Source organism: Melopsittacus undulatus, chromosome 9 (genome assembly GCF_012275295.1).
Source record: "Melopsittacus undulatus isolate bMelUnd1 chromosome 9, bMelUnd1.mat.Z, whole genome shotgun sequence".
In the NCBI taxonomy this organism is placed as follows: Eukaryota; Metazoa; Chordata; class Aves; order Psittaciformes; family Psittaculidae; genus Melopsittacus; species Melopsittacus undulatus.
In genome coordinates this window covers 9,664,945-9,685,980 of record NC_047535.1, presented here as the reverse complement: position 1 = coordinate 9,685,980, position 21,036 = coordinate 9,664,945, and the positions used below count along the sequence as shown (strand labels likewise).

At 39.3% G+C, this 21,036-nt stretch overlaps 1 protein-coding gene across 1 annotated transcript in view; it reads left to right on the top strand.

The window, feature by feature from the left end:
• The first annotated feature begins 1,681 nt into the window (after positions 1-1,681).
• ADAMTSL3 (ADAMTS like 3) overlaps positions 1,682-21,036 on the top strand; it is a 177,678-nt gene continuing 158,323 nt past the window's right edge. Inside the window, exon 1 of the mRNA XM_005148730.3 lies at positions 1,682-1,768. Within this exon, the coding sequence (XP_005148787.2) occupies positions 1,694-1,768 (75 nt within the window). The 5' untranslated portion in view covers positions 1,682-1,693. The remainder of the gene's footprint in view (positions 1,769-21,036) is intronic.

The window sequence follows — 21,036 nt, the reverse complement described above, 5'->3', positions numbered from 1 at the left end:
TTTGGCCGGGGAGGCAGGGTCTGCGCGGGGGGTGCCGAGCCGCGGCGGCGGAGCGGGCGCCGGTCCGGACCGCGGCTCCGCGCCGCAGGTGGAGGCGCCCGGGCGCCTCTCGCCGGGGCCGGGCTGCTGCTGGCGGGGGGCGGCCGGTCGCTGCCAGCAGCCTGTAGGACCTTGGCTAACGTGCGGCGGTGGGCTGGAGCCTGGCGTGAGGGAGGGGCCGCCGCTCGTGATGCGGGATGCTGTATCCCCGGTGCCGTGACAGGCAAGGCTTTCCCCTGCCCTGCGAGCGGGAAGGAGGCGCCGGCTGACCCGGACCCGCTCCCCGCCTCTCCCCGGGTCCCAGCCCCGCTGCACGGTCCTCGCCGAACCGGGCCGGGTGCTGCACCAGGTGGGTGAGCTCGGCGGCAATGCCGGGGCACGGCAACCCTGCAGCAGCCTTCCCAACCCCTTTCCCAGAGCGGGCTCCAGCGGGCGGCTCCCCGGCCGGGCTCAGCGGAAGCGATCGCGGTGCTGGGTGAGGGGCGTCCTAGGGCAGCCTTCGTGTGGACTATGTGAGGAGCCCTTGAGGAGCTCAGCTACCTGTACCTGTGAAGCACCGGAGACTGGTGTGTTGTGCCAGTCCCGGCTCTCGCCAGCGCCTGACTGGGAGAAGTGGGGGTTGAAGCGGGGAATCTTCCTTCTCGTATTGCCAAAGTTGATTGAAACTTTTGAATGACAAAAGCATTCAGGAGTGCTAAAGGTTCTGTGAGGGAGTAGAACTTCTAAAATGTTTTGTAGAGTGGGAATAGAACACTTATTTCTATAAGGAATCTTAATTACGTTGACAGGTGCAAGAACCGTTTAGATAGATGGTTTTCTTTTGGGATATGTGACCTTTTAGAAAGGGGTACTGTTTTCCGAAGGAGAGATTTGCATTCACTGTGGGGCTTTGCAAAATAGCGGGGTGATAGCAAGGAGGGGGGAGGAAGGGCTGTTTGTGTGCTTGTGTATTAGGGGTACATGGAACTTGTGCTATTTTGAGATCACTGTGGTAATGAATAGTCTGAGACAAAAAGATGCATTGAGACTAGGAATTAACAGAATTAGCAGCATTACTACAAGTTGTTTTCTTGCTGGCAATTTTAAATCTAAGTTTTTAGTAAAAGTGACTGACAGCTCCGTGTTGGCCCTGTAATGGGGATAATCACTAAATTGTATTTTTTTCTCTGCCCTGATCGCTTAGTCTCTGAGTTGTTATGATCAAAGTTTTCAAAGGCAGTGCAAATGACTGCTGAAGTCCCAGGGCTGGGCTCTCAGCTTTGAGGGGGTGAAAGTGCTGGAACAGTACTCAAATATCCTATGCTCCTGGATTTTACTTTCTGGAGATCAAGATGGGAGGAGTTTGTAGTGTGATAAGTTCGGCATTCAGGAGATACTCAGAGTTAGCCACTATGGCCAGCTTCCCCAAACCTTTAATTTTCCCCCTTTCTGTTCTAATTGGAACTACCTCACCCTGCAGGCTGTGCTCATGGCATGCACTGTGCGCCTGCTCCTCTGGCCAGCACAGAACTCCGGTGTTTGCGTTGCATTTCTTCCAAAGGCCGGTTCCATGCCTTTGCCCAGTTTGCTTTAGTCATTGGAATTCTGTCGGGGCCCTCTTGATTTTGTTTGTAACTTGAAACAATTTCTCTCAGCAGAGCCTGAAGGCACGAGGATGGCCAGCCCTAAAGCCACAGGGCTCTCCTGGGAGATCATTTGGCTTGCTATTGCTGTCTGTGCTCACCTACAGGTAGGTAATGAACTTGTTGCTATTGTTGTGCCTCATCCTTTATCAGAGACACACTGCTGCACACTTTTAAATTGCTGTTTCTTTTAAAGAGAAGACTGTCGAAGGAACTGCACTGTAAATAAAAGGCTCCCAATTAGGTTTTTATTTCATTGAAATGACTTTCAAAGACATCCATGTGGGAAATGAGTCTTCTCTTTTCCTATTAATATTGTACCTAACTTTACTGAATGGGGACCAAAGGGACATCTTGCCATATAGGTAATGCCATTGGGCTTTCTAGGCACCAGAGCTACTTTTTGCCCCCAGGAGGTTTAGCACCTTATAAATGTTAAGATACTGTGACAAGGGGTATATAAATACTTGCCTATAAACATCTAAAGCACTTGGAAGTCGGTGTCAGAGGAGAAGGTGGTCCAGAAAGGTCTTTGCTTCAAGAATTCAATGAATACAGGAACCATGGAGGAAAACCGTAGCTGCCAACTGATCTATTGCCTGACACATGTGCCTAATCAGTTCCAAGAAGTGAGTATTTCAAGAAATATGGTGTGCTGGCATGCAGCAGAGATGTTGTTACAGTATGTCATTCTCCATACTGATAGTTCCCACAGCACAGAATGTTTCGAGGATCCTTCAGTCCTAAATACACCCAAATCCAGAAATCTTTAGAAAAGGACAGCTAAACAAACTGATGGATCTTTTTTGAAATAAATAGCATTTTTTGATGTATTGTTGTACTTTTTGACAAAAAAAGCATAATCTTGGTTTTAAATAAAACTAGTGATGCCATTTACTGTTATACTGTTGTATACTGTTTGTACTATTGCAGTGCTGAGAAATGGTGGGTTTAAACTGGAGCCTGGTGTGCTGGGCATTATAGAAATGTACATGAAGATTTTTGAATTGAAGGATAATACAGCAGGCAAAATTAAATTCAAAAGGAGTACGAAGAACTGAGGAGACTGTACTTGACAGCTGAGTAAGCTATGATCTATGTAGAGTGGACTTTGATACTTACGGTAGTTGGAATTGGGCTCCAACCCATCCTCAGCAGCACTGCTGAGTGCGCTTTGGGCTGCAAGTAATTTGGAAGCCACCTATTGATGAACACCTCCTGTATTTGTCTGATGGTTGCAGCTAGTCAAGAAAGTGCACTGGTTACTTGAGCAAAGGACATGTCATGAAAGTGAAATTCTAGATTTGTATCAATTGTACAGTGAAGCACAGTGCACTCAGTATGTGTCCAAGCAGATGGGGCAACAGTGAAGTCTTCTGCTTTTTGCTTTCATCTTTCTTATGTAAGAACAAGAAAGTTATTGATTTGCTGTGCCTGTTCAGCTTGTAGTTTTGTGTGCAAGCAGTTGAGGGGGGCTGTAATAACTGGCCTTATAAAACATTCAGAAAATAGTATATAAAGTTCACTTAATTGTTCTGTTCAAGATGAGAATACAAGTTCAGAGAAAGGAAATGTCAACGTTGTGTTTGGGCCTTTTGGTTATGAAGATCTCATTTTTTCTTGTACAATATTTTTCTTGCCTTTTTTCCTTTCATATTTTTCTTATTGTAGAACTGGAACCAGTAGTGGCAGTTTCCTCTTCTCCATGAGTGGTTTGGCATAGCTTCACTTGTCTCTTTATAATAAAAACAACCAAACACATTGTAGTAATCAGTACACTATTGAGAGTAGCTTTATGGACATTTCAGTCCAGGTAATTTTTCTTGGTTTTGATTGTCCTTTAAAATATCTTAATCTATTTGATGTATTTGAGTCATTATCACTTAACCCCAGTCTTGAAGGAGGCCCTACTGCTCCAAAGTTTTAGGTGTTTTATCTAAATTTTAGTCACATTAAAGATACTTTATATTATTTAACATAACATTTTTGGTATCCAGTAACCATTAATTCTTTAATTGGTTGCTTGGGGCCATACTATATGGACCACACACAGTCATTCTACCCTAATATTGTACCATAGCTTCCACTTGTGTTGATTTTGGCTATTAAAATGCTTATGTCTGGAGCTAATCAATTAGAAACAATTGGATGCTGGGCAAGGTCACAAGTCTATGTCATGTCACTTATGTGCAATTGATTAATTTCATCCTGCTTGAGGCAGGTACAGAATAAAATAATGACCATTTTAAAAGAACGTGGTGGAAATGTGGTAAGAGTGCAATGCAAAGAAAACTTTAACTTGAGAAGTTGTGGGAAAAAAGGTAGCTGTTACTGAGAAGAAATGAAAGTTAACTTTGGTAATAGGAGCCCTTTCTGATTCTTCATGGCATGGTAACAAGCACCGTACAGTGTTTAGCTAAGCTTCAAACTGATCTCTGCCCTCGCAGGTATGCAGCTTCTCAAGTTTGACACAACTATTGTATCAGGGCCAGATAGTTGCTAGACTAGTAGGTTAGTTAGATTGCTGAGCTGCCTATTCATTTTATCTGCTCTGTGACCAAGAGCAATGGCATAAGTGACTTATGGGCTAGCACTGGCTGTGTTCTTTTGCAGGCAGAGAGCCTACTTTTTCTGTTATGTGCAATATTTTTCTTGCCTTTTTTCCTTCCATATTTTTCTTATTGTAGAACTGGAACCAATAGTGGCAGTTTCCTCTTCTCCATGAGATGAAACGAATGGGACTGCATTAGTCTAAAAGCCAGTGGTAATCCAAGGAAATAATGGCTGTATGTTTTCCTTGAAAACAAAAAACCTACCACCAAATGGTGGCAGCAACATGGAATAATTTGTTTCCAAAGATTTAAATGATGAATCTATCCGAAATTACTAAATTCCACAGACTTTATGTATTTATGGACATTAACTATATCTTTGGCCTTGAACGTAACTATAAATATATATTTATTGCTAAACACTATATAAAAAGCTCCTCAGTTTTCTCACATGGTAGCAGATAGGTTATCAATACTACAGATTTTAGGAGATGGTTAAGCTAATAAACAAAGTAGAAGTATCCAAGCCCAGTCTTGCTGTTTTTAAGTGATCTCTTAAGCGCATATGGCTCCATGTTGTTAATTGAAAAGGCAGGATGCTCAGCCTGTAACCAACTCTTAACCCTGTGATAACATTGTATCACATTGCGCAGCTAGATGATGTTAAATTTGTTATGAAATATATGTAAGACCATATATCTTTATATTCTTACTAATTAATGAGTAGCAGCAAGAAATGAGAGCTAGCAGATTCATACAGACAAATATATCATCAAGAATTTTACACATGGGGTTTTGGATTTGTTCTCTGGTATGTTGCTTTCAAATCGGGAATATGGTGGTATTTTCTTAGGTTACTATAGTCCAAATGAAGCCTTCTACAAGTCAGTATGTTCCACCTCCAAAGACCATGGGGTTGCTAAAGTCTGAGGAGGGAATAACAACAAAGACACCATTTCTGCATATTTAAGCATTTACTTGGGGTTTCTATTGCAGGGAGAGTTTCATAGGTCACGTATTCATGGTTGCTCTCATGATTTATGTTTCTGCAATCCCTGCCTGCATAATGTTTTTTTTCTATCTGTGATATTTTGGATAGAAAGGAAATACATGCTGAAAACATTATCTTATTCAAAATGATTCTGCCATAACAAATCAGCCGAAACCTACCAACACAGTAAATGTTTTTAAGGTTGAGTTTTGCAAATCCAAAAATCTGAGGTCCATTATATGACACAGTGGACTTGGAGACCATCTTTGAGGAACACCTTTGGAATATTGTTTTACAGTCACTGAATGTAGTGCATACTGATACTCAGAAAATAAATTATGGTCTACATGCTGTATAATAGTAAGGATTCTTAAATCTCCAATAACTTTAATCAAAACTATCAGGATGAGATTTGCAAGTCCAGAGTTAAATCGGAAGCAGTTTCCCCTTTTTGTAGGCAGGTCACAATTCTGCACCCATCTGGAGTTTTGCCATCAGCTTCAGTAGGCGTGTGGTTTTATTCTTAGTCTGAAGATTGAAATGTCTCTGCTATAGGCAAATAACACTTCTGAAACTTTGTAGAAGTGCTCTGACTTAAAATATTCATTGTTATTGACAAGGTTGTAACTCAGTAACAGCATTACCAGAAAACTTATGTAAGTTTCTGAACTTGCTTTGAATTTATGACTAATAATGATTGCTCAGCCAGTGCTCATAGGATCTGAACTGCTGTTACCCCCAGTTTACAATCCAAAAGAGTTGAATTGCCAGAAGAATTGTGATGAATCTGTCTTGTGACTTGAGACATAAACTATGTATGAATATTGAAATATTTTACGAGCACATTTTAAAAAATAAGTCAACTATGGGAGATGGCCAAGAGTACAGTTGATGTCAGTGGAGGCATCTTTATACTATCTAATTTGTTTTCATTTTCACAGTAAATATTGTAGTGATTATGAATGATGCTTGCAGCGATACAGCTCAGAAAATTAAGCTTTGGTTGTTCAGCTAAAGTATGGTGCAAACCCATTCATCCCAATGAAGTAAAAGCAATTTAATCTCAAAGTCCAGTTAGATTTTGAATTCTGTTTCTACATCTTCAGACATGAGTATCGATTATCTTCAGTGCTCGCTGTGATGATAATTTATGATGAGGTTACACTAAAAAATGGGCAGAGATTCTCAAGTCGGTTTTATGTGGGGCTGCAAATTGCTGGTTTCAAAACTAAATATCCAAGAGTCAAACACTTTTAGGGAAGCCTCAAGTGTAGGAATAATCTCTCACAACAGCCAGTGGCTTCTAATTTCCCTTGAAAAAGTGATGAAGGAATGGAGGAATAGCTCTAGGGGATAGTCTGGTTTTAGCAGATACTTGAACGCTTAATCATTGATAATTACTCATTCAGGTCTGCTTGGTGCAGCTGGATCCTTCATATTCCTTACCAAACTGGGGCATAAACAGCACTGAGGTGGCAGTTCTGCACAGTGCACCAAACTTCATTCCTGCCTTTACATCACAGAAAATGTACATGATTGATTGTACTGACATTAAAGCACTTTAACTGTTTGTTCAGAAATCAAGATTTGGCCATCCAAAATAATGAGTTTCTCTTCAGAAGAACATATGTTTTAAAATCTGAGTCCTTTTATTTGCTTTTACTTTTGAGCCTGTAAGGTTCACATATTTTATGTCTTTATCTGCACTTTTTGGGCTTGAAGCTTTTTAAAGGATAGTTCTCCATGATCACCTGAATCCAGGAGTTGGGGTTTAAGTAAACACTGAATCTAGTGTGGTTTGCAATGAAGTAGTAAAGGATATTAATTTCAATGATAGTAGGAGCAGATTTATAATTGTGCCTCTATCCTTGTTTGTATTGTAAGGCTATGCAAGAAATCTTTGGGCATGAGTTATATCATACCCTGCAAATGTTGTACTTCACTGTTAATTCAATGTGGTGTTAAGATTTTGTATAGCTGATAATACCAATGATAAAGTCTTGTGGCTGCATACAGTCCAACACAGTCTTACTTAAACAATTCCAGCGTAATATGTATTATGCAAAATCTCTGTAAAACAGTTTGTGGATGGTGAAAGAATGGGCTTGGTTTTGAAGTACAGGTTGCTAGTGAGCACAACATTCCAGGAAGGGCATTGGATACAGCCATGGCAACTCTGGGGAGACAAGTAAGCCTCACACAGGAGCTGGATAGCACTGCAGTTCTGATATGCCCTCTGCACTCACTTTATTGTCACTGTTAGATAAGCAGTTCAGGTTTTAAAAGCACTCATATAACTTTCCCATAAGAGGAGAAATGTTACTGATAATTAGCTGTAGTCTGTAGACTGTCAATGCTCTTGAATTTAACTGTCATATTTTCAAAACAGCCTCACTCCAACTGCTGTGAGGACAAAGTAACAGTCCTACACACCCCCTTTTTGATGACCATCAGTTACACAAGGGTGCTAAACTTAATGCAGATATAGCAGCATTTTCAGAAGGGTCAGTGTGATGTGAAGCCTTTGTTTTGATGATTTTCAGTAAGACCTGAGACAAGTTAAACTCCAGTACTGTTAAGTACTCTATTGGTAGGCACTTAGCTGCATTTTTCAAAACAAGTAACAAGAGGAATTTCAGTTAACCTAATGGGAACCAGGCATTAGGTGCCTTAGGCACTTCCAAAAGTCTAGCTAAGCATTTGTCATCATATTTAGCTGGTTAAACCAAAAAGTTCACCCTTAAAACCCTTTTGAAAGAGTAGGTTTCTGGTGTGCGAATTCTAGTACCTGGGTGTGCAGGTATTTGCTAGTACTTGAGAAGTGTCAGTGCAAGCATCATGTTTATAAAGGGAGGGCAGGTTTAAAAAGCTTTGCCTAATGTGCCCCTTCCAGACAGCACATTATGTAAATTGTTTAGGATCAATGTTATTTCTGTTTCTAATTTTATATTTATTAGATTTAACATCATTATGGAGAGAAAATGAAAACAGTATTCTCAGTCTGTTTTGAGAAATGTGGTTTCCAAGAATTGTCAGTTTGTCATGCTTCTGGATGCACTAGAAACAGTGAATGCAAGTCAGCTCAATTAAATTGTGAAACGATATTAAAAATGCATTTGCAATTGCAATTACTAGATTGCGTTGTATGCTAACTGTTGTCATTTGTGTCATGGTGGGAGGTCCCAACTGGTTAATGATGCTGTTTTGCAGCACTAAATAAGTGAAGCATTTGTTTATATGTGGAAACATGTATTTCTGTAATGTTTGGGTTTTTTTCTGTCATCAGGTGCTTTGCCAAAAATTGAAGCTGCTTAAAATTTATAGGATAGACTGTTGTCAGTGCATGCAAGCAGAACACGGTATTGTTTCTGGAGTGTATATGTGAAAGGGCCTAGAGAGGCTCACTCTATAGGAACTGCAGACATGAGGATTTTAGGTGTTTTCTCTTAGCATCATAGAAGATGACATTGGGCACACCTGCACTGCCACAGAATGCAAAGAGTGAGGGATTGTGTTCTCTCAAGCTCTCTGGCAATAAATGTTTCCTGGCCTGCACCTTGCAGAAGCTCTGAGGAGGCTGCAGAAACTGGCTTTATTCCCAGCTGGCTGATTCAGCAAGAAATTAACTGGCTCAAAAAAAATTCCCCCCTTTGTTGCAATTTCTCTCCTTGTATATGTGACTGCTCCAGGCCATCTACTGTGATGGAGAAATGTGAAAGGACAATGTAAGTGCTGGTTCTGGTACATTCACATTTGCTTTTTCTTATGGAAGTTTTCCTTGCTTTTCCAGCTACTGCAGCCCTCTTGTTGGTGTAGGAGTGGTGTGAAAGCAGAAGGCTAAAGCTCAGTGCTCTCTCTGGATGTATAACAAATGAAATATGCTAAAATATGAGTTGGTTTCCTCTCCTGAGAGTCGCCTTTTATTAGATGTTTTTGAGGGCTCATTACTCATTTGGTGTTTTGTTTTCTTGAGACTCCAAATAGTTTTAAACTGTTCCCTGGTTGACTAACATGGATGTTGGCTGAAAAAACCAATAGCATAGTAGTGTCTTGAGTATTGCCTGCTTGGTGGATGATCTAGCTGGAAACTGCCAGGTACATCCAACATATTACCAATTCTTTCAGCTGATCTCATCAACACTTTTGTTAGAAAGCAAAAGAGGGAGTACATCTATCACTGGAGAGATGTGTTGTGTATGCTGTATGATATGTAGGGAATTTACTAAAGCCAATAACTGGCAAGGCTGCTTGAACAGACTCTGGGTTTGTGTCATGATTTTATAACCTTATACAAATATAAGGTGTTTTATGTGACTAGCAATTACATTTTTTTTCCTCTAGACTGTTGATTCTCTGTCTTTTCATAGAGCAGCAGTTAACAGTTCAAATTGAATGGTAGGAAATGCTGTGAAGGGGAGAAACGTAAAACAAAGAGTCATCCTTTCACTGTGTGAATTCCTGGTGTGCCCACTCGAGTACTGTATACACTTGAGTACTGTATACAGTTCTGATCACTTTGAGTGGTGTGGAAAGGCTAGAAAGGAATCAGCTGGTAACTTGTTTCTTCCAGCATGAGAACTGAGTGCCATTAAATAAAACTATTGGGAGATAGATCCAAAGCAATAAAAGGTGTTTGTCCTCTACATAATGATCTTTGGCACTCCTTGCTATAGGTTTGTTTAGGGCTTTTTTTTTTTTTGAGTAGCTGGTTTCATGGATTTTGTGGGAGACAGGATGAATACTGGGAAGGTCCACTAAGTGTTAATATATGGACAAACAAAAGCAGGCTAGGAAAAGTAGGTCAGGCTGGGACAGTATTCCAGGGGAGTATTGTACATACTGGCTCCAGACATGCTCTTTGTGTGCCCCATTATGGCTATGTCAGAAGCTGAGGGACTGGATGGATCCTTTGTCTGAATATCATTTTGACATTACTTGGTGCTACACTCATGGATTATTGAACTAGAAGTTAGAACCAATCCTAGACCTACTGTCATTTATGACTCGTCATTAAAAAAAAATAACACATAAATATATTCTCCAAACTCCAGGTGTATCTGGAATCCTAGACACTTGCTCAAAACCTGTGCAGGTGCCTCCACTCTGAGCTGCTTTGTGGCTGCCTGATATAATTTTTATGTTTACATAATTTTTTTTTCTTTACAAACGTTTTCATAATGTTTCTAGCACATCTTCAAGTTTTAAAGTTCTGGAATGGTTTTTAAAGTATGTAAGTATGGGTCATCTTATTTAATTGCTGGATAGTTTCTTGTTTTTAAACAAACACTAGTATTTCCTTAAGCAAGATAGAGAAATGGCTTCTGGTATTTTACTAAATAAGGGTTGGCTTAAATTCCACTTTCATTATGTGATCAGTCCTTCTGTAAGACACAAATATTCCAGACATTTTCCTTGCATGAGTGAGCAGTTGCCTTCACCCCAGTGTGAAACTGTGCACCCAAATGCTTTTCCCATTTCCTCTTCCTACCTCTTTCAGTTTAATTGTAGAACACAATAGGTTGGTTAAACTATAAGAAAACCTCCAGAATGCCATCTTAATGTATGGGTTTTTACCATGCAGCTGTTTTTCTTTAGCTAAGAGGAAACTATAAATGCATTTTTAATGCCAGGAGCTGGGCTTAAAATGCCACTACTTATCCAGTGGGAACAGATTTGAAAATTAGTAAGCAATTAGATAAGTAGACAAATACATTTTACTTAATGTTGCACGTCTCATGGGCCTTTCAAATATCCTGTTAGCATCACCTGTTCTTAACCTGCAACCTTTTAAATCTTTACCTCATCTTAAACAGCAGTGTTACTTTAAAAGGGAAATTTTCCTGTATATTTTTAATTTTTATTTATGAGCTGAATTTTAATTTTTTTTTTTTAAACTTGCGTGGTTTCTCCAAGGGCAACAGAAATGTACTCAAACACTGAGCTTTTCTTGGAGAAAATTTCTTCCTGTAGATAACCATCTTGAGAAGGGCCGTAGCTGGAGTAACAGAACATGTGGGTCTTGTTCTGATCTTTTGAACTTGCTTGAATTATGTCCTTAGTAAACACCAGTGATGTATTTGTTTATAATTGCTTATTTTTCTTGCTGAATTTAGACCTCTGTGAGCCATCTGTCATATGCCACATAGAAGCCACTATTTAGAAATGGGGAAAACGCAGGGATTGCAAGCTTTCTCTTTTGCTGTTTCAAATATTAAGGCCAGTCCTTGAAAACATTGGAGAAAAGACCTTGTCCTCTTCAACCGTACTATAGAAGTGTCCCATCATTCTTTGTCTGTCAAAAATTCACATTGGGTCAGTGATACTATAAAGACTCCTAGCCTAGGTATTAAAACCTTAGTCCTGCAAAAGATTTGGGCTAGTGAGCCCCCTGGACTTAGGTGGTTGTGCCACAAGAGAGACCTTACTTTAAAAAATTCAGGCTTTCTGCTTCAGCAGTGCAACATTCTGCACTTGAGTAACAGTGCAGTGGAGCCTGCAGGCACTTTGCCTGAGATATCAGTGGGAGTTTTTCTTAAGACCTGCCCATAGGAAGTGAATTGAGGCTGAATTTCATTAGTGCTAACTAGCTGGTTATCATATTTCCTGTTGTGTGGTGTGAATCATTTAATCTCTTCTTCATGTGACTCCTAAGGACAGATGGCATTTAAAGCTGTGTCTGCAGCTGTTGGTTTTCTTGAAAATTGGCTGTATTTATCTCTCTGGAAAAAAAAAGAGATAATAAAAAAAAATAAAATTGCCTGTTGCTTATAAACCTCACAGAATTCGAAGTGATTTCCATTTTTACATGTCACTTTTTTATTGTGTGTCATTGAAGACCATTTTATCAGGTGTTCCAGACCATCCCTGTTGGCAGGAATTTCTCCAAACTACTGCAGAGGGAAACATCAAAACCAGTCCTTAGAGCATGTATGCTATTTTTCAAGAGAACTGAAGCAGAACATGGAAATTCACTTGTTAAAAATCTGTGTGTCTTTTTGCCAGACTTACTATATTCAGGAGATTCCTTTCAACCTTTTTAAGGGATTACACTGTCCACTGCATGGTGCAGTTCTGCTAATGAAAATAGAGGGAAACACAAGCACACCATAAATATGGAAGATCTAGCGTTGATTTCTACATGTAGCATTTTGTCTGTGCATATGAAAATTGACATCATGGTGTTGGAATGTTGACCGTGTTTTGCATTTTGCTAGCTGCTCTTACTGGAAAGCATGTGTTTCAAAGGGAGTTTTCAGTTTTTACAAGACTTTGCTTCCATAATAATACAGTCTTATTTTGAATGTAGACTTCAGCTATGAATAAAATTTAACTCATGAAGTAAGAGATTCCTCTGGCACAAAATATGACTGAATTATGCAAACATTAACCAGTTATGTGCATTATGTACATGTCTGGATCAGAACAGTCAAAGCCAACCTTTAGGTTCCACTGTTACCACTTAGCATTGCCTTTCTCTGTTCAAGAATACCTTACTCTGAGAGTAAGGATACTGAGTTTTGGGGAATTCCTCTCAAGAAAAGCTGCATTAAGTATGGGGAAAGCATAGTTGGCTGCACAAAACCAACCCTTTGTGGGAAATTTTCACTAATGTGCTTTCTTAGCTCCAGGTGGGTCTGTGAAAGAAGGGAGCTCAGAAGTGAAGAAAACAGGCTAGCAGCAATGAAAAAGTAGCACTAGCCCTTTATTTTGAAGTAATCATTCAGGTAAAATTGGCAAAACTCAGGTTATTTTTCAGTAATGGGCTGGCTTGTCTCTTCAACCTTCATAATCCAAGTCCTTTTCTCAGAATTCCAGGGTTATACAGGTTATACCCTGTAGAAAGTTGGCAACCCAAGTTTCCCATGTCATCAGCTCTATCCAGTCTCCTGAGAGAAGAGTTTTCTGGTACAACATCCTTGCACCTGCTAGTTCTTCCCTTTTCAAAATCAGACCACTCTGAACACCTTTCATGAAATTATTCAGTTTAAAGCATAAAGCAGTTTACTATATGTTATGATGATGTGATTCCCCAAGTGATAAAAGGCAGGTCCAGTTCCATTAACCTGTCCTTGTGATGAAAGACCCACATCCTTGGTGATATTTTCAGTGTCTAAGGCTAATGGATTTGAAAGAGTTAGACATCTATTTTATTCTGAGAAATTACATCTGCATTTCCAAGTTAAATCAAAAGTACCTAGTATCTGTCAAAGTGTATGTGCCTTTCTTTGCAGAGATAAGCTAGCACAGTTTTTAAGAGGAATATAACACCCCTTAAAAAATAATATTCCTCATTTTTAGGTGGTGGTGTGCATTGTTGAAAACCTTGATTCACTGCTGAAATTTTGGACTTTCTATGCTATATAGCAGTATGCGCATGTATAGTGTATGTGATTGCACTAACAAAGTCTCAGGCAAAATGAGATTATCTTTAGTTGAGTTTTAGTCTGAATTAAGGGTTAGTTGCACGTTTCTCATGGACTCTGCATATAAGTTACAAGGGTGCTGTATTCAACACACAATGATTTAGTCTGGTGTTATTAGTTGAGAAGGTATCACAGTGGAATCTCTTTGTACAGCTAAATGAGAACATGGGTCAAGAAAAATGAGAAATGATGTTTCATCTTGAAGGGTGATGCAGTTTGCTTGGCTGAATACCTGCTTGAACTGAGGCTTGCAACAGCATGATTGGTTTTACAAAGTGGAGGCCTGCTTGACTGACCTGTTTTGTATTGGACTTTGCACTTTTAATTAAGTAGCTTAGAAGAAAATCCTGATCAGAGCTGCATAAAGTTAACAATCAGATAGGTCAGACATAATATATGTAGTGCTTGAAATAAAATTTGGATTAGAGGTTGAGTCTAATGGATCTTGCTTTCAGAAGCTATTACTCTTTGTGAAGGCATTTGCGTCAATACTTGTTCTGTTCATCAAGACTTGTTAGGTTCTGTTCAGCTTTTAAAATGCTGGTTTACCTCATCTATCTCCATCCTCTTTTTGGAGGGCTGCCCTAGGAGCCAGTGCTGTTTGTATGGTCTGTTAGTACCAGAGGATCTCTGCTGTAGCAGTTGTTTTTCTTTCTCTGGGTTTGCGTGAGGGTTGGTGCAGTACTTGGCTCTTCTGCAAGGCTCTGGTGTTGCAGAGATTTCTCAGTGGGATCAGCCCATTCATGGCTGATGAAGGACACATAAGAGCTCATATTTTTGAGACATAGAAACTGACAGGTTTCTCACCTATCTGTTATTTTCCTATATCTTGTTAGAGTTTATGGGTTTTTATTTACCAGTTAAAAAAAATCATAGTTCTTAATATTTCATCAGAACATTTCAATATGAACAAGTAACTTTCCATCTCAAATATTCAGATATTAATTGTCATGATAGCTACTTGTGACTTTTATTGGTTATTTCTAGAGTCCTATTTCAAGTATAGCAAGATTTGTGCAGGCTTTATTGTTAGGGGTGAAATTTAAACTTTATTAAGTTTTTAATTGTATAATTTGCTGCATATGTTGCAAATACAAGCTGCTATGAATAGATCTTCTGTAAAAAAAAACCAAAAGCATTTGATACGTACTTAAATCTAACATGTTATCTTTAAAGGAAATTATAAGAAGAGATTTACAGAGAAGGGTTTATTCTATTAACTTGAATTTCTTGAAAACATTTCTCAAATTAAGTTGAATTTAGTTTCTGTATTTTGACTTTGTTCAAAATGCTCTGTACATAAATTCCTTTGTTCCTTGAATATTATTCTGAAACTACTACAAATTGGCTGGTTTTCATATATATGAAAAGAGAAAAATGATTAGTAGGTGGAATATTTGTTTAAGTGGGATGCCCTGTTTCTCTACTTCTCCACTCATAGTAGACTAAAGGATTTAAGTGCAAGGTTTCCTGTTATTTTACTGAAAATTTTAATGTAATTTTTATACCTTGTTAAGAACCAGGTTCTCCCTTTCCTACATATCTTCATCCCCCAGACTCCCAGGTAGCAGCAGTACAGAGCAGAATGAAGAGGGCAGTGCAGCCCTGAGTTTTTCCAATCTGCATGAAGCATTTGGTTGATCTGTGAAATGTTGGTGATTGGTTTAGATTCTTATGGCTTTTAGGCAATTTGGAATGCTTCTGCGTTTGTAAATGGCAAGGAATGAATAGTTTTGGCTGATTTTGAGATTCAGGGACCATATTAAATTTTGGCACAGGCATTTTTACTTAGAGATTTTATTGCTGTCCCATATTTCCTTTTAAAGTGTGTTGTTGTTTCTTTGAGGATTTTATTTAAGTAGGTAATCAATCTTTTTTGAGAAATTGGTTGTATTTTTTATAGAACAATTTGCAGTCAGCCCCTTCCTCTGTTATTAAAGCTGGAGTAACAGAAAATGAGAAAAAAATACTGTATGTATCATGTTAACTCTAAGAAAGGAAGAACACACAGGGAATGAGCAAATCTCAGTAATTTTGGATAGTTTTCTGCAAGAGGGCAACAAATTTCAGATCTTGTGTAGGATTCCCTTCAGCTTTTCTACCAGGAACTATAAAAAGCTTGTATAAATGCAGAGAATAATTATAGCCTGATTCAGGCCAGCAAGTTGGCCTTTTTCACTGTAATCAGGATAAAAGAACATCTCTCTTGGCAAAAAGGACAGGGCTCTGAAATAAAGATGTTCTGGACTGATAATTGGAAGTACAGCCAAACTTGCAGAGAAATACACAGGTTAAGATTTATATTTTGGTCTTGTTATTTAAAATTGATGCATTTAGGCTTTGTATAAGAATATTTTACTCTGTATAGAGGGCAGAGGAAGCCAGGCCTGTAAAAAGTGCAAATAAAAATAGGATCACTGCCACTGTTAACTTCAGCGTGGCTTAACCGTGAGAGTGAGACTATGCTATTGTTTACAGTTTGTAAAGCAGTGGAGAGTGATGTACAATTATGCAGGATAAGAACAGATCAACTGAACACATTATCTCACACGACTGTTTGTGAATTCACTAGATTGTGCAGGTTCTGGCTTCAGTAGCTTCTAGTGTCATGGTCTGAGAAGTTACAGATACATAGAGTCATAGAATCATAGAATAGTTAGGGTTGGAAAGGACCTTAAGATCATCTAGTTCAAACATGGGGCAAAAGGAATCCTCTGCAATTAAATAAAAGGGTGGATGAATTTATTTCCCTGCCTTTGCACAGTCCATTGTTCTTGGATTCTGTCTGTATTTTGAAAAGTCTTAGAATGCTAAAGACAAACATATGAGAATCTGGAACCATGCTAAAGCTTTAGATATTGTACTGTTAGCATTGGCCTCCTAGCTCACATTAGCTTGTACTGGCAAACTAAGAGCTGACTGCGGATAAGAAAATTCAGGGGAGGTTATTGCCACAGATCCATCCAAAAGTGCTCAGGAACACTTGAAAAATATTCTGTAGGAAAAATGCCCTTTTGTAAATCTTCAAAATTAAACTGTGCTGTCAAGTATTCTGTTTAACTTTACATGTAAATGGTACTGGTAAAATAGAAGCTTCTAGGTATACAAGAATAGGTGTTTTTGCACTCCTGGTTAGAAATGAGGCATGTACTGGTAACTCCACGTTTGCCCTTGCTGTTTTTAGAAGTAGTGAGTGGAGTACCCCTTGTCCTACAAGAGGCATGACAGCTTTTCAAAAGACAAGGTCAAGTGTACAAACCAAGATGATGTGTACTCTTAGAATTCAGTATATAAAAGCTCCTTTTGAAAAGCTGCTCCTTGGTAGCTGTCCTGCTTCTGAGAGAAACAGGTGTTGTCCACTTTGCTGAAGCAGGGGAGGCTGAACGTCTTGCCTTCTAAAGAATGTCTATCACTTAAAGCTAACTGCTCATTTTGCACACAAGACAAATGTGTTGAGATTAGATTGTATCAGCAGCAACAACAAATCACAGAATCACAGAATCCCAAGGGTTGGAAGGGACCTCAAAAGATCATCTAGTCCAACCCCCCTGCAAGAGCAGGGTAACCTAGAGTACATCACACAGGAACTTGTCCAGGCAGGCCTTGAATATCTCCAATGTAGGAGACTCCACAACCCCCGTGGACAACCTGTTCCAGTGCTCTATCACTCTCACAGTAAAGAAGTTCTTCCTGCAGTGTTTTCAGTACTGGTCAAGGTAGCATGGCTTTTAAATAGCTTAGCTACAGCCTCTACTTAGTGTTCAGTTGTGTCTAGTATTCAGTTGCCAGTAGATTCAGTGAAATGCCAGTAACTAGGTACATGCTGAAAAGTTATTACCCCCTACAGTTAGCTTCTTCAAACTGCTAAGGAGAGAAGGAAACAAGACAATTTATATATTAGCCATCTGCTATGCCATCATAAACTCCAATGCGGTCTTCCAGAGGAGTAAAATTATTCTGCTAAATTTCCTGTAGAAAGATAATCATTATTGGAAAGCAATGCATGACTTATGACACGTCTCAGTTCATCTGTCCTGGGAGCTATCCATTGTACATCCACATCTGCTTCTGTACACCCACACAGGATGGGAAGATATTCCTCCACAGGAAGGTCTTCCGTTCCCTCAGTGTGCAGGTGGTATGTATTGGCAAATCACATATTGTGGATGTGGTAGCCAAGTTCCCAGAGTAATGCATACATAGTGGAGCAATCCACTCAACTTCAGCTGTTCGAATGAGAATAAAAGGTGACTGACTAGGAATAAAATCACACGGCCTTTCATTGTTCCTTCTGTGATACCTTTTTTAATCACTTGTACTTGCTACTGGTTTCATTTGAAATACCATTAGAGGATTAGAAATGGTGTATTAGTGAGATCAGTCACAGTGAAGACACTTGGTGCTTAAAATATTTAGAAAGAAAATGCAGAGCATTTTAGTGGGCATCATACTTAATTCCAGAATATGAGACAGTGTTTTGCCTTTGGCTTACAGATGTTACTCAGTGTTGTTTTCATCCTCCTTCTGTTGTCATGTTCATTTTGAATGTCTTTCTGTAATCACGTGGAACATTTTAAAACTGCTTATTGGAATTTCTTCACCAGTCATGGAAAATGTGTGATAAAGTTGTAGTGCTGAAACTATCTTCATTATGGCAGGGATCCTGTTCCGAATTAGCAGTTTCTATTTTCATTCAATGTCTGACTTGCTCAGTTGTGTATTTGAACATTTCGGCAATTCTGGTTCATTCAGAGAATTTATTTCATTCCTTCCAGCAGCAGACCCTGTGTTTATCTTTTCTCACCTCGGTGAGAGCCCTTTCCCCTTCACCCTATCAGTTGTCCTGCTTTACTGTACACATTGTACATTAAACTAATGACCATTAGTCTTAACAGTTGTCAGGGAACAGATGCCTGCAGTGCCTGTTGCGAGCTTTTAATTGCTCTGTTTTTTACCGATAAAACACAGTTATCTAAGTAGTGGCTTATTAGTAAGTGTACTTGTGAAATACTGTCAGTTAAAGGTAGTAGATGAATTGTGACTAGGAGGGGAACAATCTTCAGATTAATGGTAGTTCCTCTTTCATTTTTGGTCTCTTCTGATTTGGAGACTTACTTTTTTTGGTGGGAGTTGCTTTTGTTTCTTTTGTTACATTACTTGCTTTTTGTTCACTTACTGACCTTTTTCTAGTCAGCCTTTGCTTTGTTAATGCTGGACAGTACGTCTGGCTCAACACAATGCACAGCTAAAACCTTGCCCTGCTTGAGATGCTTTCCCTGGCAAGCAGCAGAGGCAAAGTACACTTGGAGAGCCACCCTCTTCCCCCTGCAAAAAAAAATATTGAAAGGAAATGAGAAAATGGATGGATCAAAGATGTCAAGAACTGGCATCACTGGACTGGGGGAATAGTTAAGCTGAGATTTTAATGAGGCTAAAACAAATATGTAATAGTATGGATGCATGTTTGGAGAAGTGAGTTGCAGTGTTTGAACAGTGGGCCTGGATCAGGGAAAGCATTTCAACAGCAGCAGATCAGGTGGGAGTTATCAAGATTGTGGAAGTCAATGGCTATTGTCTTGAAGTGTTAGATGACAAAAGATGCTAATAAGACAAGATAATTTCATAGGGAAAAATAGTTTCCTAAGGAATAGTGTGTTTTAGCTGGTGGTTGATGTATCAGTATTCCTGAGATCACTAAAGCACGAAAAGCTTAAAAGCTCTAGAGTATTTGCAAAAATGCACTTGAGACTTAGAGACTGTGCTGTGAACAGCTTCTTTTGGGAATTTCTCTTCAAAATCCTGCTGAAACAGGTGTGCACACATGGAGGCAGCTTGGCTGAAAGGCATTCACCTCATGTGCCTTATTAATAGCCTTAAACCAACATTCCTACAGCAGAGCCATGACCATTTAACTGCTTCCTTATTGTGAAAATGTGCCTGACTTAGTCAATGTGCTAGGCTGCTCAGTCCATAAACCCTGCAAAGGGACTTATTGCCATGGAGAATGAAGAGGAGATGAAGAACTGGGTTAATATCACTAAAATTATCAGAAGTTATGGAAAACTAGTGGTGGAAAAGTCACGTTTTCCTCGCCGTGTGTTAGACACATTCGTGTGCTAAGCTGTTGTAAATAACAAGTTGGCCTGAGAGTGACCATCTGGCAGTGGCATTCTCTAGTCTAATTTCTTTCAGGTGAGAAAGGATTCATCAGCTAGAGGTAACAGGGAAGATAACCATTTTAGTTATTTACACTCTTATTCAGGGGGATCTGTCTTTGTAATTAGAATTTCAGGATGTCTCCCAACCCACATCCCTCTTTGAAGATGTGTTGACAAGATGGTAGCGATTGCTGTCAGTGTTCTGCTGAAAAAGGTGAACAGTGTTAGCCCAAGCTCTCCCATTCTGTGGGACAGTAGTACCAGGAGTGTGTTTATAAATGTTTTGGTCATTTGTGAGTGCTGTTAGGCCACCACACACCACCTTTCCCATATTTTTTGAGGAAAGGGGAGAAAATTGTTTCTGATCATAAAGGACAGTGTAATATAGCACAAAAAATCTCCTACAGACCCCCCCAAAGACCTCGAGCAGAAGCTAGGCAGGTTCAGAGCAAAAATGTACAGACTTTTAGCAAAGTAATTAAATGTGGAAATAATGTATATATTTGGTATACTCTCTCTTCCTTGATAAATTCTAAACTGACTGAATCTTTTAGATGTTTCCTATTTTAAAAAGAAGCAAAGAACTTGATGAAGAAATTTCCTCACTCACAACTGTGGCCTGTGTTGTGCAGGTCATGTTAGTGCCTTTGGAAAGCACAAGAGAAGTTCTGGCGCCAGTTTTCCATTTACTTGAGCAATTTCCCTCTGTTAATCTACATTCACAAGCTTTTACAGAGCCTTATATGTGTGTGTATTCTTTGTGAAGTCATTGAAGTAGGTCAGCAAACACTGAAGATCGATAAAGACTGTTCTTGCCTCCTGTGTTATTTTACTTCGTTATTTTAGTATAGCTGACTGACCTTTGTGTGTATGACTTAAGTATATTCTTTTTGAGGGATATTTGTATCCTACAGTAAACTGATTTGACTTGTCTGAAAAAGAATCTTACCATCTCGTTCTTCATATTACTGGATCTTATCCCTGTTTATATGGTATTTATAGGATTCTGAGGTTCTCATTCATTGAGATCATTTTTCATGATAGATACTTATTATCAGAAACTTTTTGTCCTCCTAATCTGTTGAAGTTGCTTAGTTGCATACCCTTGGTTCTCCTGCTTGAATTTTGGGTTATTTGATCTTCAAATAGTTGCACCAAAGGTGTATTTTGTTACTGAAAAATTATTTCAGTTCTTGGTGGCTGAGAGTTTGCCTGTTGCCAGGTCTATTTCTGTTATGAGACTTTGCAGTC